At 46.1% G+C, this 23,710-nt stretch overlaps 2 protein-coding genes and 1 long non-coding RNA gene across 6 annotated transcripts in view; 1 reads left to right on the top strand and 2 right to left on the bottom strand.

Moving 5' to 3' along the window:
- The first annotated feature begins 492 nt into the window (after nucleotides 1–492).
- Nucleotides 493–19,256, top strand: LOC310849974. Its single transcript, XR_014567145.1, has 3 exons — nucleotides 493–821; nucleotides 12,058–12,174; nucleotides 18,943–19,256. It is a non-coding gene; the product is annotated as an uncharacterized lncRNA (long non-coding RNA).
- Nucleotides 823–5,437, bottom strand: SFN (stratifin). Its single transcript, XM_083750981.1, has one exon. It carries the CDS (start codon nucleotides 2,305–2,307, stop codon nucleotides 1,567–1,569), a length of 741 nt encoding a protein of 246 aa, XP_083607107.1. The 5' UTR covers nucleotides 2,308–5,437; the 3' UTR covers nucleotides 823–1,566.
- ZDHHC18 (zDHHC palmitoyltransferase 18) overlaps nucleotides 11,357–23,710 on the bottom strand; it is a 35,963-nt gene continuing 23,609 nt past the window's right edge. For 2 of the 4 annotated variants that reach the window (XM_083750907.1, XM_083750906.1), the window contains exon 8: nucleotides 16,820–20,122. In XM_083750907.1, the coding sequence (XP_083607033.1) occupies nucleotides 20,017–20,122 (106 nt within the window). In that variant the 3' untranslated portion in view covers nucleotides 16,820–20,016. Of the gene's footprint in view, nucleotides 13,017–16,298; nucleotides 16,395–16,819; nucleotides 20,123–23,710 lie in introns of those variants that run through there. The other 2 variants (XM_083750905.1, XM_083750904.1) reach the window with 2 other exon arrangements.

The following is a 23,710-nucleotide window of genomic DNA, read 5'->3' as shown; positions in this document are numbered from 1 at the left end:
TAACTTAGGTCCATTAATATCAGTGGGTCTACTTTGCCCGGACTAGCATTGGATTCAACCATAAATTCAGACAAAATCTCTCTCATAGCCTGACCTGGGAATGCCAAGTATTGAACCCAGGACCTTCTGTGCACAACACATATTGCTCTGTACCACTGAGCCATGGCCCTGCCCTAAGGCATGCACCCTCCTCACCAATTTTCTGTATGGCAATGGGAGTCCTTGGCACATGAGTCAAAGCGGAATGTTGCCCTGAATGTCCAAAGTCTGAAGCAGTTTTTTGTGGTGTGCGGGGTGGGTGGGATCCCATTGGTGGGATTAGCTCTGTCTCCTCTGTCATCTGAGCTAGGGAGAAACATTTGCACAGGTAGAGAGAAGCAAGGGTACGCTCTTCCCCTGGGTAGGTAAGCAGCAGCAGCCTCCCTTTTCTGCCCAGATCAAAGCCATTCCTGTCCCTGGCTGCCTCTCCCCAGGGTGGTTCTGCAACTCCACCCTGGCCTCTTTCTTTCCCAGATAAGGCCCAACCTCATCTTCAGGTTGCACCGCTCTGCCTTCAGGCGTAACCTTTCCTCCCGCCTCCCCCGAAGCTTGCAGGAGCGCCTCAGATTTCAGAGGAGCAGAAAGGCTGCCTTGACGTGCATCAACCTGTCTTCCACACGCTTTGCTTAGGCTTGCGCATTTTCCGGATCTTCTCTCCCCGTCCCACAGCATGCCAGCAAGAAGGGTTGGGGAACCCTCTGGGTGCCACCCCATTCCCCCTCCTACTGCCCAGGGGGTCTGGGGTGCGGGGAGAAAGAAAGTGAAGACCAGAACTACAAAAGGTAGGTGTGAAAGTGAACTTTTTATTGGGGAAGAAGACTGTAGCAAACCACCTCAGTAACACCATGATAACAAGAGGCCCTCTTGAGATTGCTATTCTTAACCCGCTCAGAAGAGTTCCCCCCGTCCTGCCCCCCCCCGCTACCCTTGAAAAGGCCCACCACCTCCATCTTCTTACAACAGGATGCCCTGAGTGAAAAAACCCAGCAGATTAACTTTTTAAAAAGAGGGGCCGTGAGAAGCAAAGGTGACAACTCTTGCTTAACTCTGTTCAGCTGCTACTTTGGCAACTTTACCACACAAAACAAAACAAAAAAATTCTTTCTTCCACAGTTAAACACTAAATATATGTATACACACATATACATTCAGATATCTCTGTCCTCCATGACAGGTCAGGAAGACTCTCGTGTTAACCAGGTGCTGACCAGATAGATACAAGAGTTAATACAAGCAAGGAGCTCTGGGTTGCAGGAAGAGGTCACATACCAGGAAGTACAGAGGCCAGGAAATAGCGATGCCCCTCCAAAAAGCTGCCACATGAGGAGAGTTAGGTAAATGCTGAAGTCCCATTTGCGCATGGATCAGTCCCCTTTTGCTATAAAAATCCAGCTGGAGGTCCCAGGAGCTGGAGAAAATGAATCTTATAAAAATAGGATGGGTTGGGAAAGTGGGACGGGTGGGAGAGAGAGACAGTGAGGTTGCAGGGGAGACAATGAGTTACCGTCGTTCTGCAGTCTGCAAAGTTCAGTTCTTTGGCTCTTCACCAGCCTCTCCCCCTTCTTCTCCTGAGCACTCTGCGGTCCATAATGTGAGGTTGTCCCTGAGAAGCTGCATGATGAGGGTGCTGTCTTTGTAGGAATCTTCGCTGAGCGTGTGGAGGTCACCCATGGCCTCGTCAAAGGTGGTTTTGGCTAGCTTGATGGCCTCTTCTGGGGCATTGGCGATCTCATAGTGGAAGACCGAAAAGTTGAGGGCGAGGCCAAGCCGGATAGGGTTAGTGGGCTGCATCTCCTTCTTGCTGATGTCCATCGCCTCTTGGTAAGCTTTCCGTGCATTGTCGATGATCTGCTTGCGGTCATCCCCAGTGGCCACCTCGGCCAAGTAGCGGAAATAGTCGCCTTTCATCTTCAGGTAGAAGACTTTGCTCTCTGGGTCGCTGGCTTTCTTGATGAGGTGCTTGTCCAGCAGCCCCAGGACAACGTTGCAGACATCCTTCAGCTCCTTCTCAATCTTCTCCCGGTATTCGTTGACCAGCTGGGATTTGTCGTCGCCTTCCTCGGTCTTGTGCTCGATGCTGGAGATGACCCTCCAGGCAGACCTCTGGCAGCCGACCACGTTCTTGTAGGCGACGGAGAGGAGGTTGCGCTCCTCGTTCGAGAGTTCAGCTCCGTCCTCCACCACTGCCTTCATGAAGTCGGCCATGTCCTCATAGCGCTCGGCCTGCTCAGCCAGCTTGGCTTTCTGCACCTGGTGGTTCCTGGCCATCGTGGGGGCAACGGAAGGGAGTGCTGGGCAAGGAGAGAGATCAGGCAGCTACTCGAAGAGCCCTCAAGAGTCTCTGCTGAGTTCAGCTGCCGGGATCGGCTTTTGGCTTTGGCGTCTCAGCCTGGAGCAAGAACAAGGCGTGGTGAAGAAGTGCTCAATGAGCAGCCCTTCCCCCACTTCCTTTCCTACAGCCTCTCCTTAAAAGGAAAGTGGCAGTGATTCACTCTTTGAGCAAGACGGTAAATGAATGCTCACCTGCCCAGGGATGCAGAGAGAGAGACAGACAGACAGAGAGACCCTGAGACCTCTTAGGCAAGAGGTCGCTTGTCCTCCTGACAGGCATCATGGACAAAAATGGGCCACAGAGCATGAGCTCAAATAAAAGTGTCTGTTCCCCTCCAGGGGGCAGTGCACAAAAACCTAACCTGACCCACAAGTCCCAATCTTAACCCCTGTCCATCCCCAGCATTCGCTAGCCAGTATTTTCCAGAGGATTTCAGTATGCCAACTATATATCTAATCACATTCGTCCTCCCCCCAAAAATGGGAACTGTAGTTTTTCCAAGTGTGCTGGGAATCCTAGACCTGTTAGGGGTAAACAACAGTTCCCAGGATTGTTGTTGTTGTGTGTGCTTTAAATGTGTGGCATCTACACACCCAGTACTGACTATGTGAAATCGCCTCCCTTCCAAACATGGGACCAGTTTATATGATCAATGGAACAGGACCACAGCGGTTACTGTGGCTGATATACTGTTGTTGTTTTATTGATCTTTTAAACTGGATTTTTATTGTGATTTTATGGCTGCGTGAGCCATTTTAAATTAGAGAGCAGTATATATAGTAAATTATTTTAACAAATAAAGCTTTCCCTGAAATGTACCACAGCAGAGGAGAAGGGGTGCATGTTTGGATACTCTGCCATTAAACAAAAGGAATCCTACTCTCCCACACACAGAAAACATTAAACTATGTTTATTCAAATATGTGGGGGGAAATAAGCCACCTGCAAACTGAAGCAATACTAACCAGGAACAGCTTTACCATTTAGGAACATAAGACCATTGTAAGGTGCCTTAGGCTGCCTACACACCATACATTTAAAGTACACTGTTCCACCCAAAGAATTGTGGGAACTACAGTTTACCCCTTACAGAGATGCAATTCCCAACATCCATAACAAACTAGAGTTCCCAGGATTCTTTGAGACAACAATACTTGGCTATCTGGAGCAATTTACGTGTGTTGAATATGTGTGTGCAAACTGTGTGCAACCGTGCCAAACACAGAAAGGGACAGGGTTGGGGCAGAACAGGGTATTTGCAGGCTTTTTCAATGGTGTTTCAAATATATGCAATTTCACTTAAATGCATGGTGGCTTGGAATGTAACCCCTGCGTAAATGATAAGTTGCCTGTAACTCAAAATGGCATATTCCCACTAGACACATATCCCACTGCCGCCTGCAATAATGTGCAGATAGTTGAATATGGCTATGCTCACCCCGCTTCTCCAAGTGGTGAGAAGCTCCAGGTTGATGCTCTTTGGAAGAAACTCACTCGATGTCAGGGGCCAGGAGTCAGCTTCACCTGCTGAGCAGCAGCCTGAAGGAGCCGAAGGCGAATTTACTCCACCTTCTGCTGATCAGCCTTCTTGCTCCTGATGAGAACCAGCAAGATCCAACTTTCTTAAGCAGGGTTTCCAGCCTCAGTCAGTTGAGGGAAACAACCTTCGCCGTTCCTGGTCAGACTTTGCTGCTTCTTGTGACCTTGGACCCTTGGCTTTCTTGACCCCTGGATTGTTTGACTACGTGAACTAAGATACTCCTGACCTTAGGACTGGCCTGGACCTTGTATGCAAACTCTGTCTCCAGGCAAGTACCCCCCTGAGACTTGGCTGGCTGGCTTCTCCCTCTGCTGAGCTCTGCTGTGGCTAGCAGCACAGGACTAAGACACTGGAAGCTTATTGGCAGACTGAGGTTGGTGGGGCACGGTCCCATTTGCCCTAAAAGCCCACCCTCCTAACTGTTCTGTTTTTAACACAGCTATTCAAGTTTACATAGAGATCCAAGTTCAAGGAACTCTGCATGTGATAGAACATAAATCTCCTTAGCCCAGTGACTTGCAGCTAATAGGAAGACAATAATACAGATAATCACTTAAAGACATCAAGATTTAGCTCAAAGGTGTCAAGCTTGTTGGCTGGAGTCGTTTTCTTTTTCTGTGATATCTCCAAAAAGCACCTGCCACACCTAACAGTCACTTTACAGTTTGACAGGGAGGAGTGGACTCCTCTTCGGAGAGGTGCGGATGTGGCATCTGTTCACACATGTTCACACTCGGTGATTGCAACCTCATGTGATTGTTTGGCATATGTGAATCAGCCACGACAAATCATCACAGGCCAAGGATCTCGCACACCTATCTTAGGAAGCTGCTTGTAGTCAATCAAATTACTGGTTCATCTAGCCCAGTACTGTCTACTCTGACTGGTAGCAACTGCAGGTGCTGTCAGGGAAGGACTTTGGGACTGAGGTCCAGGGCCCAGCTCACCAGGAAGGGCCCCCAAATGCAGCAGAATACAGTGGTACCTCAGTTCTCGAATGTCTCCGTTGACTAACATTTCAGAACCCAAATGCTGAAAAACTGGAAGTAAACGCTTCTTTTTTCAAACACGCCTTGGAAGATGAACGGCATCCACTACGTGTTTTTCAATTTTCTCAGTTGAATTTGCGAACAGCCCTTTGCGCCTCGGTTTTCGAACATTTTGGAACTCGAACAGTCTTTTGGAACAGATTACGTTCGAGAACCGAGGTACCACTATAACTGACTCACTGCATTTTGAGAGAGGCCCTACTCAAATCATTAAGGCTGCATATACACCATACAAGGCATACCCTAGATCGCGAACGCCCTGCGAGTCAAACGTTTTGCCTCCCAAACACCACAAACCTGGAAGTGAGTGTTCCTGTTTGTGAACGTTCTTTGGAACCCAAATGTCTGACGTAGCTTCCACGGCTCCCAATTGGCTGCAGGAGCTTCCTGCAGCCAATCGGAAGCTGTGCCTTAGTTTCCAAACATTTTGGAAGTCGAATGGACTTCCAGAACGGATTCCATTAGCCTTCCGAGGTACCACTGTATATTTAAAGCACATTCTCTTCCCCACCACAAATGTTGCAAGTGCATCATCGTCAGGAGGCAGCTGAGTGCCTAGCCCAGCGCCTCACCCCGTCAATGGCCACAGCTCCTCCTCTCTCACACACTCAAAAGGAGCCTGCCACTGATGCTGCACCACATTTGGCTCTGCCCCCTCAATATTGGGAGTGGGGCTGAGCCCCCTGCTAAACAATATGGAGGGGGCTGAAGACACATCAGCCCTAAGGAGTTGGTGCCTATCGTGTACAGCATTGCACAGGATTCAGCCATATACAGAGTCTAGCTCCATATACACTAACTGGCTATATAAAGTAACATATAGTCAGCAGGGATAGCCAATCTGGTGCCCTCCAAATGTTGATGGACTCCAACTCCCATTAACACTAGCCAGTATAGCCAGTGGCTAGGAATGCTGGGACTTATAGTCCAGCAACATATGGAAGACACCATGTTGACTGATCTACACTAATTGGCAGCATCTCTCCAGGATTTCATACAGAAGTCTTTCCCAGACCTGCTTGGGGATGCTGAGGAACGAATGAACCTGGAACCTTCTATATAGCTACAAAGAGACTTCAACAGACATTACCCATACATTCTCCTCTTTTATTTGCCGTGCTCCGCATTTGTCTCCATGAAAGTACAGAAAAAGTTTCACCCTCAGAACTAAACCTGTTGCCACTTGCCGAAAGACTTCTCCTTTCTTCCGACACTGCCAAAAAGACAGACGGGAGAAAGCCCAACTGCATGACAAATTCCTTGTACTGCTGAGTGTTTTTTGAGCCTAGGGTGATACATCCCAGGCTAGCATGAGGAGAGGATGGGTGCGGCTGATAGCTCAGTTGCTCCAGCTTGAGAAGGTGAATTGTTCCACCAGGGGTGACTCATTGCTGATCTACGTTATGTGGTCTGAGCAAAACTCCCTCGTAGCATCTTAGCACAGTGACACAGACCGCACTTTTCTTTTCAACTCAAGCGACTGGGTGGTACAGGGAGATTCCTAAGGGGGGGGGAGGAAAATGGGTCAGGAGCCCTGGAATACACCCAGATGGCTTCAAGGGCCTTGTAGCAGGATAGTGGAATCAGGTCCATTAGGCTAAATGGGGTACTGCCCCACCAACTTCTGTTCTAGTCTCAGCCAGCCCACCTGCCTGACTTTGTGCAATCCTAGCAGAACTCAGCTGGGAGGATGGGGACAAAACCAGAATTAGGTGGCTCTGCCTCTCATTAGCTCTGGTGCCATCTACTGTTTGGGTTCCCCATATTCAGCCCCGGCAATTACAATGGGCAGCAACCAGCACTGTAGGAGGGGTGTCCACTTTCAGAGCACTGGAAGGAGAGGGCCTTGTGAACTATTTGATCCAACCTTTGCTCAAAGCAGGGGATCCAGAGCTACAGCAGCCTTTTACAGATGGCCAGAGGCAAAGCTAGGGACCCTTGCGCCCTTGGCAAGGAGCTATATTGGCGCTCCCCCCTCCACACACAAAAATCACCTTACTGCAATAGCTGCACTAGAAATTACTACATTTTACGCGACCCAAGTACTTGAAGCAAGCTTCTCCTGTGTTTGATCTCGCTGTGACGGCGGCATTGCGTCGCCACACACATATACGTCATACACCCCATAGTCTCCAGCTGTCTACCATCATACTGTCTTGCCATTTCTCTTACGCAGGCATAGGCAAACTCGGCCCTCCAGATGTTTTGAGACTATAATTCCCATCACCCCTGACCAATGGTCCTGTTAGCTAGGGATGATGGGAGTTGTAGTCCCAAAACATCTGGAGGGCCAAGTTTGCCTATGCCTGCTCTTACCGCTCAGCTCCCAGCTCTTATCTAACCTCACAGTCTTTCACAGATAGCTGGATACAGGTTTCTGGGGTGATGTAGGAGAGTCTTGCCAACCTCTAGGTACAGCTCTGCAGGTGGCTGGTTGCATGTCTCCGCAAGGCAGAGCCAATCCGTTCCCAGGTGTTGGTTCCACTGGCAAACTGCTTGGCCAAGAGCTTTCTCCTTATGTTCAGCTGAAACCTGCACTCCCTGTAAGTTAAGCCTATTTGATCTAAGCCTATCCTCTGTGGCAGCAGGGAACAAGTCTTTGGCCTTTTTTTCAGTATGACAGCACACCAAGTATTTGAAGAGTGCTATATGCTATATGCCCAAAACACCTGATTTATATGCAGAAGGCCCCAGGTTCAATTGAAAAAGCAGCAAGTGATGAATGGGGGGGGGGACACTCTGCCTTCAAAGCTAGAAAGCTGCTGTCAGCCCATATAGATGATAGGTCATGGGTCTGACTCAGATCCATATATTGCTAATTGGTTGTGCAGGGAAGTTGGCCTGTTTTAGGGACAGATTCCAAGATTCCAATCCAAATAAATTAAAACTGTTCGCAAACAATGAATTCTTTCCTCAAGCTAGCAAAGCTATTGGGACTTGGAGGGGCTGCGTTTCTTGTCAAGGGTCCCTGTGTTTTCACTGTTTGATTGTACACAGCCTTTTATAGGAAGGGTGGTAATAGAAATGTTATAAAAAGCAATAGCACCGGAAAACAAAATAACCTTGTGGGCGTCTGTTATCAGATTCTGCACTAAGGTGGTTCTTGAGCTACACTTGCAACCTCCTCACATTCCTGCAGGTTCTTAAGGGAGTGTCTTGTATCAGATTGCAGAATCGCAGGACACTTAATTATATGCTTGTGTGGCACTTTTTCATGACAAACACAGTGCTTCTGCTGGCATTAGCAATGTCCCCAACGTCTGTGGCTATGTTGGTTTGGGAGGCTGAATTTCCAAGCAGTTTTCTGGCATTGGGGGTGTTGGAATACGATTCCCAGGAGAGAACACAATATAATGTGCATGCGGCTGGTACCATCAGTGCAAATGCGCCATTGCATTTGGGAAGAACTCTTGGGAAACAGATGAGTGTTTTCTAATCACTCACCAAGAAAGTTCATGATTCTTGAGTCAGCTCCGAATCTAAGGGGTTTGCCTGCTGCTGGTCAGCATACTGATGTCATGACTAAGCCACCAAGAAGTATTTTCAGCTCATACAAGATGGCTATTGCTCACATTCCCAGCAATAGTCAGACGCCTGCTGCCTCCAGAAAGTCTAAAAGCAGGATGTATAAAATAAATAAATGGGGGGGAGAAACCCCAGCAAGTATATTACCTCTGTGTAAAGCGGTTCCATCTTCTCAGGGCTAACAGCTGTCCACATCAGGGAACAATACTTAGCATGTGTAAAGCGCTTTTGAGCATCCGAAGCCTCTAAAGGGAGCCTCTGTGAGGAGCTCACACCCCTCCAGATGTTATTAAACTCCAACTCTTAGCAGTCCCAGGCTGCATGGGCAACGCTCAGGGATGATGCAGAATTGTAATTCAGCTATATGTGGAGTGCAAGAGGCTACCCATTCCTGCTGTAAGCTAAGTCAATATCCTAGGGTTGCCATATTTTAAAAAGCACATATCTCCCGCAAAAAAGAAAAACTGTCGTTTGTTAAGGATGCTGGGAATTGTAGCTGTCATGCATAAACTATAGTTACCATGATTCTTTTTTTTGGGGGGGGGGGTGCTTTAAGTGATAGTAGATGAGAGATTTGAACCTCCATGGACAATGACTTCCTAAGGCAGAGGAGTCACCTAGAGCCTTTTCGTCTCCTTCCACACACACAGTGTGATGACAGCAGTGACTTAACTGGCAATTATTGTGTGTGAGAGCGAGTGCTTGGTGTCCTTCCAATTAGAGGCCTGAAAGGCTGCCCTAGGGTTGAGATAAATGCTTCCAACTGGGCTCTGGCTGGTGCCTATTATCGCTTCGAAACCCACCTGCCCTATGAAACACATGCTTAACCTCAGGCAACCCAAAGTTTGAAATATGCCCACAAAGATCCCTCCACTATCCTTGCCACTCCAACCACCTCTGAGTCATATTTTAAACCGTAAGCAACTTTTACTTTATGCTGTAAATAACTAGATATTTGAATGTTCCCACACTTCCTCCCTGCCCCTTCCCACCTCCCCATGGACTCCAGTACTCAATAATTGCTGAGGGCCTGGGTGAACCACTTTAGCAAATGCAGAGCACAGGTGCAGCATGTTACTGCTTTTAATTGTATTTTTCTTGCTGCTTTTATTTCCTATGTTGTATTTTGCTGTGTTACAGTTTGAACTCTTCACAGCCATGCTGTAGACCACAGCTTGGGAAGCCCTGCTAGAGAGGAAAGGCTCAAACTCACTATGACAGGCTGGAATGTCAGACATCTGGGCGGGTCTTTGTGCCTGTGTTCCAAACAGTACAGAGCATGCTGCCATCATGAAAGAGAAGTGCCCATGCTGTCAACTTTCAAACCTTGTGCTAGGGCTGCATTTAGGAGTGTCTTCACCCCCATTGTCCAGCGCTGAGGGCCTTCTGGCAGTTCCCTCACTGCGAGAAGCGAAGTTACAGGGAACTAGGCAGAGAGCCTTCTTGGTAGTGGCGCCCGCCCTCCCACCATATGTCAAGGAAATACACAATGATCTGACTTTTAGAAGACATCTGAAGGCAGCCCTGTTTAGCGAAGTTTTTAATGACTGATGTTTTAATGTATTTTTAATACTTTGTTGGAAGCTGCCCAGAGTGGCTGGGGAAACCTAGCCAGATGGGCGGATGGGTGGGGTAATAATAATAATAATAATAATAATAATAATAATAATAATAATATTTACTCTGTACCAAGAAAAAACAAAGTAGGCTGTCTCAGTACATAGACAGCAGATGCATCCAGAGCAGCAGTCTTCTTTTAACACCTAAGTACTGATTATCTGGGGGACGCGGATGGCGCTGTGGGTAAAACCTCAGCGCCTAGGACTTGCCGACCGCATGGTCGGCGGTTCAAATCCCCGCGGCGGGGTGCGCTCCCGTCGTCCGGTCCCAGCGCCTGCCAACCTAGCAGTTCGAAAGCACCCCCGGAGGCAAGTAGATAAATAGGGACCGCTTACCAGCGGGAAGGTAAACGGCGTTCCGTGTGCTGCGCTGGCTCGCCAGATGCAGCTTTGTCACGCTGGCCACGTGAGCTGGAAGTGTCTGCGGACACCGCTGGCTCACAGCCTCTAGAGTGAGATGAGCGCACAACCCTAGAGTCTGGCAAGACTGGCCCGTATGGGCAGGGGTACCTTTACCTTTACCTTTTACTGATTATCTTGGTTCAACATTTAAATAACAATGAAAGAGGGAGATCTGGGTTCCATTCATTTTTTCTTGATTATCCAACCATACATTACAAGAACAGACATTAGTCTTTGTCCTAGAATCTGAGAAACACTTCTGACTTGATAAGTATGGAGTGACATTGTCTTGCTTGTACCATAAAAATATTACATGTAGTGTAAAAATCCACCACAGTTGTCAGTTTCTGTACCACGTTTTCTCATTTGTACATTGTAGAGTAGGGGTGAGGAACCTGAGCCTGCAGATGTTGCTAGACTCTAGCCCCCATCAGCACCAGCTAGCCTGGCCAATGAGCAGGGATGATGGGAGCTGGAGACAGGCAACAGATGGAGGGATACAAGTTCCCCAGCTCTGTGGTACACAATGCAGGGTGTGTGTGTGTGTGTGTGTGTGTGTGTGTGTGTGTGAGAGAGAGAGAGAGAGAGAGAGAGAGAGAGAGAGAGAGAGACAGAATATCATACAAAGCTGTCTCATACCAGCTATTTATCCATCTAGCCTTTGCAGATTTAAGTCTAAAGAGTTTGCTGTTTGCAACACAGTCCGCCATGTCACACCATGTGATTGCAAGATCACAGGCAGTTACGTGTATACAGTACTGCATTGCAACAGTAGTAGGCAGCAAAGAAAAATGGACAGCCCTGCAAAGAAGATGTTTCCATCAATTAAAACGCAAAAACCAGAGAGTCATGGAGTAAGATAGGAGAAATTTTATTGTTACAAAAGTGAAAGGCATAACTGAATTTCAAACCCTACACAACTACACTTAAGGGACCGAAAGGGTTTGGTTTTGCTCTCTGTATAGAGCCGCCTGACAACCTTCCTGCTTCTTGGCCCTCACCTACCTGCAAAAGGTGAGGCAAGGCAGAATTCTGTACAGGAACTGTTAGATAAGCACTACAAAATACTGTTAATGGTATATTTATTCATTTTTGGTGTGGAGGATGAAAGAGAGGGAATAGATCTAAAGGAATCCTAAAAACAAGTGAGCTTATTAGCAAGTTAAAATGCCGGAAGGTACAAATTCCTATCTGACTACACCCAAGAAGTGTGCACCTTCCCCCAACACTCAAAAGTTTGAATAAGCAGCTTAGATGTGGGTTTTCTAATCCACAGCCTATGCAAAATCCTGCTTTGCAGGCTGTATCAGCTACATTTGTGCATTTCAGCAGGGGTGACCTGGCTGCGCTCATCCTCGTGGGGCAGCCCAAGACAGGGGTTAGGCACAGCATCCTATATAGCAGGGCTGTGTACCACTCTGTGCTTAAGAAGGTAGAAGAAAAGAAAGTTCTATATCATGAAAAGCTAAATTCCGCAGTGTATAAATTATGCTAGTTGACTTATTTACATAATCATTTAACAAATTTGCATATTTCTGTTTTTTTTGCCAGTGATGGGAAGGACTGAAAGGTGATGTACAGAACCAAATCTCCACCTTGAGTCATTGGAAATCCAAGTCTGCTACCCTTCTGGCTTTGAAATTTCGGCAGAAACAGCACCTACACATAGTAAGCATATCTTTGTAACAATTAAGGTTTAGAACTTGCCCTTTTTAAAGAAAAAAAAGCATATGATTCTCAGGAACAGGAACTCTGCATCCATTACCACATTGAAACAAAATTGTTTTTAATGCTCCTGTGGAATCACATCACATCACACACAGACACACAGAGCCCTGGGTATTGGTTCACAGTTCTAATGCACCACATCGCATTCAAACAGATGCAAGTTTTGACCAACTGCATCAAGTGGGAGCACATTAAACAGCTAGTGCAAACACAGCTTAATGGGCCCTGCTCTGCTGCAGCTAAAGACACCACATCAGTTCTTGACATCACAAGCAGATCGGGGTGGAGGGGAGAGAGAAGAGGTGGGTGCCTTCAATTGACTAGAAAAGTAACACAATTATCTCCTAGAATCTCTGGAGTCTTGAGACATCTTTTCTGCAGAGCAAGACTGGATAAAAACTCTCCCCGGCTTTGATGTGCTTAGATGCTAGAATCTATTCCCCCCACCCACAAAAAAATAGGAACTCCCGTTATTGCACTCACAGCAGGTGGCATGTATGGCTTTAAGCTTCGAACCCTACAGACAGCAGGAGCAACCTCTGCCTGAGGGTTTGGAGTAGCTTTTTCCTTGTGCATGTGGCATCTCCCTATCCTTGCTGTGAAACGGGAAGAGATGCAGCGATATATTAAATATAAATAAATAGATAGCCCTGGAGGGTAGAGAGGCACAGGTGGTGGCAATGGCTGTACTTTCAGATATTTGACAGAGCCTCTTGGGGTCGCCTTGGGTTTTGCCACGAGGCGCAGAGGGTCCTCAAAATCTCTTTTGTGCCCCGGACACACTGGATGTTCCCAAGCAGTGCAGGAAGGGGGGAAAAAAGAGAGAGAAAGAGATAGGATTAGTAAAAGGAAACACCAGAGATAGAAAAAAGGATGGTCACAGGAGTAGGTGTGCCTTCAGGCAAGCTAAAGAGGAGGAAGGGGGAAGATCCTGGGAAATTAGTGCAGTTTGGGTAAATGTGGAACAAGTGCCATTCTGGTAAGGATGACTTTATGAATGCCCAGGTGAGAAATGTCAGGAAAAGGAGGCTTGGGTATTTCAGACTACCAAAGAAAGGGATTTCAAAGTGATCCTGATTAGTTAAGTGTAATTACAAAAAAACACAAAAAAAGGTTTCTGTTTAGTGTTTCATGTGGGCATGCAAGTGTAAGAAAAGGACAGGCAAGGAAAGAAGACCTTCTCATAATGTCTAGATAGCAAAATACAGGCAGAAGCCAAGTGTGTCAGGTTGCCTCCCAAGTCACTTAATTCACTTCCCTTGGCATCTGTTTGAGCTACAGCTTCTGCTGCCACATCAGAAGAGAGAAGTGTCCCAAAGTTCATGGTGCATCTCAGCACTAGAAATAGTGTGGTAAAGGACCGCTTGATGGACTCTTCCATTCAGACACATACACGGCCCACTTTCAGCAGGATGGCTAGGAACTTCATTTCACACTGCCCCCATCATACAATACTGTAAATGCAGCAACAGTCATTAAATAGGAAATAGCCAATGTGAAGCTGCAGAAGTTGTTGGATTCCAACCTGCCACCGCCATGGTCAATGTTTAGGGGTGATGGGAGCTGCAGTCCAACAGCTGTTGGTGGGCATCATGTTGGCTGCCCCTGGTGTGAAGAGAGGCTTTGCTGGGTTGCTTGAGCACTCGGGCTGTGGGGCAACAGATGGAAGCAAGTTGCATTTTGCCTGGGATGGGTTCTACTTGGAATTCACTTCCCACCCTTTCCCTAGCAGTGAATGCAGGCAGATGGCTGGGAAGCTCAACCCAAGTGCTCAGTCTTCTTCTGCTCTGCCCAGCACTCCAGCAAGGAGAGAACTGTCGCCGCAAGCCCAACACAAGCAGTTCACTTTATCGGCTAGCAGAACCCTCATTGCTCCAGCTGCTGCTCCTTTTGCTTGCTCTTGCCAAGGACAGGTGGGCAGCAACAGCTTTCTCCCTTCTGTGTGAGTGATGGGGAGTGGGGAAGGCAAGATGAAGAGAGAGCAAGATATAAGGAAGGTTCTCCAGATTTGTTTTTGCTGATGGGAGACAGGAGAAAGTGAGGTGGGCAAGTGGGTGGTTAACATGCATTTCTTCACCAAGGGTAGCATATAAACTAGGGGTGGGGAACCTGTTTTTCAGCCCTAGGCAAGCTTGAGGGGGCAAATGACAGCCATGAGCAGGGCCAGAAGGAGCAATGAATGTTAATTTTACCTTTGTACAGCAGGCTTGTTTCCACACATGTCACACACACTATCCTTCATCCAGACAAGTGAAAAAGTATTATCAGTGTTCAAGGCAAAGACACTCAAGGAAGGGTGCAAAGCACTCCTGGCGAGGGGTGGGGTGGTTTGGTAAGAGGCTCAAGAGGCAGACCCCTCTCCCTGCCCATCCCTAATATAAATCAAAGACTTTGGGAAGCTATGACTATTTTTGCCATGGAACAGTCACAACAAGTAAACCTAGAGGCTGGGCAACAGCACCAATTCAAGCCAGGCAAACAGACATTAAAATAGGAGACTGTTTGCGAGTGATAATGCTGCCAGATATCTCTTATTCCAGAACATCCATATTTTAAGTCCATCTCAAGACCTCAGGCCATCTATCTGTAATATAAGCATTCAGAACTTCCCAAAGTTAAGACAATGAACTTCCATACATCAATATACTCTTTTGAATCAAATGAGAAGCAGAGTTCTGAAACACCTGCACACTTTATTCAACACTGTTGTCAAACAAAGCATCCTCATAATTACTTACCAGCAGTGCACATACAGATGTGATACGGTTAAGCCTCATTTTGGAGGACGTGAGATGGCAACAAAATGAGAGCACCAGAGAGGGTGGGGGCAACAGCCATTAAAAGAGCAGAGCCAAGATAGCAGATTAGATTCTGGCTTTTCACTAAAAAATTGGGTGTGGATACCCTGCACACCAGCTGGGGTAATGGTTAAGAGACTGGGCTGTAAACCAAGAAGTTCTTGGTTCAATTGTCACCTCAAATGTGAGAGTGGGTCTATTAGGCAAACCACTCACACACAGCCTCTGTCCCACCTGAAATATAGGGAGAACACTGTTCATACAGGGTAGTCATAAGAAAAACAGATAATGTGAAGCTCTTCACATACTATATAAAAAGTTATATATAAATGCTAAGTGGTGATATTTTCTACCCTGTCCCCACCTTAACCTGCCATGAACAAAAATATCCTTTATGAAAACAAGGTAGATGCAGGCTGATGATCCTGGACATCATCCCTTGTTCTGCCCCCCAAATTTTTTTGAGCTGATAACCTACTATAAAATAATAATCTGCTACTAGTTGCAATAATGAGTTGGCAGTATTGGGTCTTGGACCCCACCCCCACCCCCAGGTCTGGCTTAAGCATCTCCCTGGTCCCAGCTTTTGGGAAATAACTGTGCATGGCATACTCATGACATCTTTTAGGCTCAACCACAATCCTACCTTAATTTATAACTTGATTTACACAAACAAGAGATTACCTAAACATTTCTGCCTAGTTTTTGACTACTTCATGATAGTAACTAGTACATGGGAGGTAATTTTTATTTTTAGTCCTCCAAGCTATCATACAGAAGTGTAAAGACCTGCCAAAAAAGCCTGTGAAGACATTTCCTGCCTTCTGTGTAGTCTCAAAATCCACTGGGGTAAGCCGGGCATCTGGCAGTAGCCCATTACATGGCAAGCAACAGACTATGTGTGAAAACATGTTCCCATCACGTTGACAAGTTTGCCTGGAAAACTTCCACATGTGTAATGATGGTTTTAGTGCCACAGGGAGTCCTGCCGTGGGAGGTGAGAGTAGAAGGTACCGTGAACATCTATCTCATTTGCTCAAGGTTCTCCTAACCTATCCCTGAAGGCTACCTTGCTGTCACACAGGCCTCACAGATCTTCACGTGGCTTAAGCTATTGGTGGGATGGGTTGTAGGGCACACAACAAAATGAGAACAGCCACACAGACTGGAGGGATAGATGGGCTCCAGGCTTGAAGCAATTCATGCGGCAACAATGAGATGATTCACCAGATGAGGGCGAGGGGGAAAAAACCAATGCGTTCTTACCAGCTAACCTTCAGAGAGCAGTGCTAACCCATCCTGTGGGATGGGGTTATCCCATCAGGCAGTGCAAGATATGGCAAAGTCCTGGCAGGCATCCTCCTAGAGAAGACACCAGAGATTATGCACCGTGGCAGTCTCAGGTTTGGGGAAGTAGAATTGGGGGAGGGAAAGGGGAAGAGAGAAAGAAAGAGCATGGGTGCCCTCCATCAGTAGCATAACGTGCTTTGTGCAGGGATTGGCCAGCTTAAGTTATGGCTACTTTGAAACTCTACACTACTAAATCACTGCAATTAACAGTACACAGATCCCCACCCCCCATGTATATCCTCAACCACAATGAGAGCCCTTAGTAGTTGCTTTTATGCCTGCTGGGTTCTAGTGTCAGCATCCAGGCAACCATCTTAACCAGCAGGTGTTCTTCCTCCAGTGATTTGCCCAAGCTCAGCTTCTTGCATAGGAAGGAGCTTGAGCTTGAGCTTCTTAAATCTAGCATTAAGGAAATGCAAACACAAAATCCAAAGCAATTAGCTCTTTAAAAATAATTTTTTTATTACAAAAGCAAATAACAAAAGAAACTCCCCACACAGACGTAACACTGCTACAAGTCCTTGTCCCCTCCCTCCCCACCTGAGCTTTACAAATATGATGGTGTTGGAGGGTGGCATGAGCTCTGCCTCAACAAGAACAGGATCCTTCCCTGATAACTGAATGAGGCCACCCTTCTGTAAATAAGAGGGTAATCTAGGACGGACAATGATTAGTGTGCCTGGCTTATGGAAGCCAGGAATCTTCTCTCCCTCCTGCACTTCTGATTCTGTTCCTGAAAAGTTGTACAAGAAATGAGTGTGTTTCCAAATAAGATCAACTCTTGGAAAGCAAAGCTGCTATCTTTTCAGCAGGTAGTTCTAGAAACATTTGGGGCTCCATTGGCCAACCAAAACTGCTTTGCTGGCAAGGCTATCCTTTGGAAATGCACCCTTCACAGATGAGACTGTTAATGTGGCTGCGATGGGAACAGTACAGGCTGACAACATCTCTGGCATGATGCAGGGCACAACTGGGGGGCATTGCTGCCTTCAACATCAAGGTTCATGACTGTTAATATTAACGGATTTGGCACTTGCCTAAGTGGCACATGAGTTCAAGAGCTTGTCCCATGCATCAGCCAGCACAACACTCGGAATAGCCTTTGCAATAGCATCCAGATGTCAGGATGAGAACTAGCTAGGAAACCCATAGTATCTTGGGTTCCTATATTTAGCAGAAGAGAATTGCAAGACCTGTCATACCTCTTGGGGGAATAAGTCATACTCAGAGGTTCTCCAAGAGGCCGATCAGTTACAAAACCCTTCAGATCTGCACTATGAATAAGCCAAATTTTACCTATCAGAATAAATATGCTGGTCAAGCAGCCCTATTATAGAGATGGGTGTGTATCATGAAGTCCAGACACACACCCGATTGAATGGGAAATGGTGTGGAAGTCTTTAGACACCAGCAGAATGTTCCAGTGTGGTCCTGGTCCAGTATGTACCTGAGTTTGTCTTAAGTACAAACCCAAGTTTTAGAAAGGGAAGTGATTATATGAGCTTCTTGGTTTCTCACTGTAACTCTCCTGATTTGTCAGGCAAACACATTAGAATGGGACTATGCTGTTTGAACAATCAAAATTAATAAGAAAAGCAAGGGAAGCATAGAACAGGGTTAAGGAACTTGTGGGATAAGGAACCTCTAGGTCCAACTCCTATCAGGTTAGGAATGATAGGAGTTATAGTACAAAAACATCTTGAGGACACACAGTTGGCTACTCCCACCACAATATGTCAGTTAACTCTTATTAATGGAGAGTGGAGAATGCTAATTTCCTCTTCACAAAACACATACCTCTTTACAGTGCTGGGTAATTTGCTGCCCGTCTGAGAAACCCTTACAAGAATCCTCTACGTGGCCATTGGGTGAAGTCTGCCAGGTGCTTGTTTGTTGTAACTGATCGCTCTCAAGGACATTCTGCTGAATGGGGTGGTGCTACTCAAAAGTGCTGATGGATGTAACACATGGCCCTGAACAGCATGAATGACGTTGGAAGGAAAGATCTGACTTATTCACTATCCAACTGCTAACTCAGTCACTAGCTATTAGCACAAATTCCTACAAGGTGACTTCAATTATGCAAATTTTTATTTTTTTAAAAATGCAATGTTTGTCCTTTCCTGATTCTCTGTAGATGCAAGGCAGGGAAAGGCATGCTCATGTCCCTTTAATTGTCCCTTTGAGCCCAGAGATCCTACCATGTTTTCCACAAACCCTAGTTTCTGCAGGTCTATAGGGATAAGAAAGGAGAATCTAGTTAGCCGTAATGTGTGCTATGGGCTCTCCATCTTTTCCTATGGACTGGTGAAGTCTAGGAAATAATGGCTTAGAGATCTTTGTGTATGTAAATTACTTGATACAAAAATTTCAACATTGTAATAATAATTATATATCTAACATGGTTCCAAGAACCTGTGACACAGGTTTATGTATAGTAAAAAGTCACTTTTTAAAAAACCCTTAGAAAAACCTACAAAATATGTGCAAAAATATCCAGCAGCTTTTAATAAACACATTTCAAGTATCTAACATATTTTAACCTTCCTATATGCATAAGGACTCAGCAGAACAAGATGGGAGGCACTGCAAGAGGAGCTTCAGTAAGAAGAAACATGTTATATTGGTCTTTTCCTACAGGAAACAAGCTTATTTTTGGACAGTGTACGCAGGAAGATATCCCTCCAAATTCCTCTTTGAAAATAGCCTTTGGTCAACAGGTCTCCTGTGTACAGATTTCCTTACCCCTATCCCCACCATAGCTCTCTCGCCCATATGCACATCAATGAATTATGTCTCATCTCTATTCACATCACTTAAGAATCTCAGATTGGCTTGCTTCATTTTTTCCTAACCATTAAACAAAGAACCTCACTGCGCTGTGTTTATCCTCTTGTCACAGCAATCATGCAATTGAAACGAACAAGGACAACTCCCGGTCAGTTCCCAAAGTGAGAAATCATTGTCTGCTGATCAAGTAGATCTGCTCAGGATCTTTCTTAGGGATCTTCAACTGTTTGCACCCCCTGCATTCCCATCGGTGGGAGCCAGGCAAACCAGATCAGCAAGCACCACTTGCTGCTAGGGCATGGAGTGCTGTGTCCTCAAATGGTTCAGCTCTCTGCCTTACAACTTAGGGCAGCACCAATTATCTTTTGTGGTGGGATCCCTTATGCAGAGCAGTCCACCTTAACCAAGAAGCAAGTTCAAAAATAACCCAGAGTATAGCTTCAGGGATGATACCTTGGTTTTCCCCTGCTTCATTGTACTAACTCCATGCAAGTTACTACATCCTTTTCAACCAACCCCTGCAGAAGACCCTCCGAGAATGGATGGCTTTCAAGAAGCTGGCATTTCCCAACCAGAGGCACTCTCTCCTCTAAGTGGCTCCAGTACTCTTTCCCCCCCTGTCTAGAGGCTTAACTGCAGCAGTCCGCAGTGTTCAATTTAGGTTCCACTGTATAAAAATGAAACCAAATAAAAATCAATGCATAAGGCGATGGGATGTGCTTTGAGTAGGAACTTTGGAGGCTCCGCCCTACAAGGCTGTCCTTCCTGGGCCCAGGAAATGGTAAAATGGAGGAGAGGCACCGGCTGGAGGTAGGCATAGGCATAGGACTGCTTAAGGGTTGGCTCATACCATGCTGGCATCAGATTTCGTTCCAAAGGAAGGAATTTCACTCTTAGGAGTGGATGGGGTCCCAACATCTGCCTGGATAAATCCTCTTCTGTCTATTAGGCTAGAGTGGGGGGAAAGAAAAACAAGTAACAGGGAGGTCAGTCTGGTAATCAATGCTAAACCAAATGAGCAGCAGCAGCACTTTTTCACCTTGTCAATGCATGTTTGTGGATGAGGTGGGAATTCCAATCTGCATTTGGATCACAAACATGAAATCAGGGGCATCATTTATGCATTAGTGCAAGGGTAGAGAACCTAAGTCCCACTTGGTTCAAGTGCATGTGTGAGTTCCTCGACCTCGGTCCAGTATATCTGAAGGAGCGTCTCCTCCCCCATCGTTCTGCCTGGACACTGAGGTCCAGCTCCGAGGGCCTTCTGGCGGTTCCCTCACTGCAAGAGGCCAAGTTACAGGGAAGCAGGCAGAGGGCCTTCTCGGTAGTGGCGCCCGCCCTGTGGAACGCCCTCCCATCAGATGTCAAAGCGATAAACATCTACCTGACATTCAGAAGACCTCTGAAGGCAGCCCTGTTCAGGGAAGTTTTTAATATGTGACATTTTAGTGTATCTTTCATCTTTGTTGGAAGCCGCCCAGAGTCACTGGGGAAACCCAGCCAGATGGGCGGGGTACAAATAATAAATTATTATTATTATTATTATTATTATTATTATTATTATTATTATTTATTAATTATTCCTTGCAGGGAACACTCTCCTGCCCCCAAGCTCTACATAAAGAAGGAAGGAACTCTTTGTGCATCAGCTGGTGCATAAGTTCAGTCCTGGTGGTCACTCTCTCCTCCTCATGTGCCAAATGTGATGTCATTATGTTGTCAGATAATTGAGAGGTGAGTGGTCCCTTTCAAAGTTGGCCCCTTGGGTGGGGAGATCAAGATTTGCATTATGAATGGTGAAAAGTATGTTTCTTTTTTATATTTACTTGCGTCTTCTCTTCCTGGTTTTTAAAACAACAATAAATATGTTTAAAAAGGAATACAAAGGCATATGGTCAAAAATTTAGGTGAATGTTCATAAAGAAAAACCTTGAATTTTCCCTTCAAGAAGGCCTGAAGCAGATAAATTCCTCCATCCAGGAAGTGATTAGTGAAGAGTCCAAGGCCCATCAAACACTTAGTGTGTCTGTTGCAGGTGGTTTGGATGGTATGGAGCTCTGTCTACTGGAAGTACTGTTAAATCATGGCTAAATTCTGAGTAAGGTTTGTAAAGACCAGACTCCCATATGAAGAGAGCAGCTCATTGCCCATTGTAGTTTCAGAGAGGGAACAATGTGGAGGTGCTATATATTGAAGACAGGAGCTGAGGAATCCAAAATAACAGTGGCACAAAAAGTAACTGTAAAAAAATAAGCTGAGCTGAAAGAGCTCTTCAACTACAGTGGAACCTCGGCTCCCAAATGTCTTGGGAGGTGAATGTTCTGGCCCCCCCGAACAACCGAAAACCAGAAGTAATTGTTCTGGTTTTCGAACATTCTTTGGAAGCTGAACACCCGGTGCGGCTTCCACGGCTTCTGATTTGAAGCTGCTGCAGCCAATCAGAAGCCGTGCCTTGGTTCCCAAACTGTTTCGGGAATCGAACAGACTCCCGGAGCAGATTAAGTTCAGAAACCAAGGTTCCACTGTAGTTCTTGGACTGCAGACATGTTCAACAGGAGTTTGCCAAAGCATGCTTTGCCTCGTACATTACAACCTCTTATGTAAACTGCTCTATTTTTCTGATATAGCAGTATATAAACATTTAAATCAATAAAAAAAGTTTTCACTATATTTCACTTCACTGATTTCATTCGACCACCGTCAGGCTGTACCCTCTAACATACAGTATCAAGAACCCTCTTATAGACTCCCAAGAGGCAAACCTAATTTGAACTTTAGTGTTCATGGAGTGACTATTTGATGTAATTTTGTAGTTGTGGAAAAGTTACGGCTCACATAGATGTCCAGTTTTTCTCAGGATACCATAGAAACCACTCAACAGAAACAAAAGGTCCTGCCCAAATCATCCTTCCCAAAAACTCTACATGGAAAACCTTTTGCTGACAACTTTTCCTCCTGTATATGTATTCATGAATTCCTTCAAGGAGTCATCTCATAAACATCACATGCTAGTGATATAATTGCCCTTCATTTTGTCCAATTCTGCCCCCTTGTGACTACATGAAGATTGCTAAATTAGGATTATCAGTGAGGCACCAGGTAGATTAAACTTGGATCTGTAAATACAGAAGAACTGTGTGCTAGACAGACAAGAATGTTACTCAATGGAGATTTCTCACAGCAGAAATTGTCAAATGCTCATAATAGCACTTGCAATTCAGACCACTACGGATCTGACATCTTTCCAGGGCTGGGCCTGCCATGAGGCTGAGTGGAAAAGCTGCCTGAAGGAGGCAATTTGTGTGTGATATTAAGGGGCAGAGAGGAGAGAGAGGATGAACTTAAATTTCCTGCCTCAAGTGCAAAAATATATTGGGCGAGCTCTGCATCATTCAACATTTAATTTCTTGCTTAGGTAAAGGTAAAGGTACCCCTGCCCGTACGGGCCAGTCGTGACCGACTCTAGGGTTGCGCACTCATCTCGCTCAAGAGGCCGGGAGCCGGCGCTGTCCGAAGACACTTCCAGGTCACGTGGCCAGCGTGACGAAGCTGCAACTGGCGAGCCAGCACACGGAAACGCCGTTTACCTTCCCGCTGTAAAGCAGTACCTATTTATCTACTTGCACTTAGGGGTGCTTTCGAACTGCTAGGTGGGCAGGAGCTGGGACCGAACGACGGGAGCTCACCCCGCCGCGGGGATTCAAACTGCTGACCTTACAATCAGCAAGTCCTAGGCACTGAGGTTTTACCCAAAGCGCCACCCGCGTCCCTAATTTCTTGCTTACCTTTAGTTTAAGTCTCGTTCCCCACCACCATCTCTTTTAATTTCCTCCATCTTTCCAAGTCTATGTTTTGAACAGGAGTATGTGTGTGTTGTTTCAACAGACATGCATGCACATAATGGTAAGCAAAGCTTCTTGGCTTAACAAATCATATCATGCATGCAACTTAATCAGCCCTGCTTCACTCCTCTCCTGGCATGAGCAAGTAAACAAACCATGAAGGGGACAGTTTAGTGTTGCATCTGAACCCAGGATCATTGTTTGTTTCATCCTAACCACCACCAGTAAGCCAACAACAAATCATAGTTTAAGGTTGGCGAGCAATCACTGTTTGTTAGGACAAAACCAACCTCAATGCTGGGTTAAGAGGCAATGCCAACTCATTCCCCTTTGTGCTGTGTTTACATACTCTCATCAGGGGAGGAACGAGGTGGAAGCAATTGATTTGCATGCACTTTGTGCTTAGTATGATTTATTAAGCCAATAACCTCAGCTTTGTGTTATGTGTGAATATGACCAACCTCTCTCAAGCTTTAAGGAGCAAGCAGCTATCATTCTGAGCAGTATAGATAGTTTTTGCAGTTAGTTTCCCACCTTTGGAAGCACATGCCCATTTCTTCCTTACTCACGGTGATGGGCCACCTGTGTGATCCTGACACACTGGTTGTTTCTCCCTTTTGTTCTCCCTACATGCACAGTAGCACAGAGTAGCAGTAGAAGCCAGTCATGGCAGAAAACAGCAACATCTCTCTCAAC

This window comes from Podarcis gaigeae (assembly GCF_964106915.1).
Source record: "Podarcis gaigeae genome assembly, chromosome: 8".
Lineage (NCBI taxonomy): Eukaryota > Metazoa > Chordata > Lepidosauria > Squamata > Lacertidae > Podarcis > Podarcis gaigeae.
Note: the sequence above shows the minus strand (reverse complement) of the source record. Positions and strands in the feature narration are given on the sequence as shown.

Excerpts from the sequence above, each read along its gene's own strand:
- SFN (XM_083750981.1), bottom strand. The coding sequence starts at position 2,307 with ATGGCCAGGAACCACCAGGTGCAGAAAGCCAAGCTGGCTGAGCAGGCC.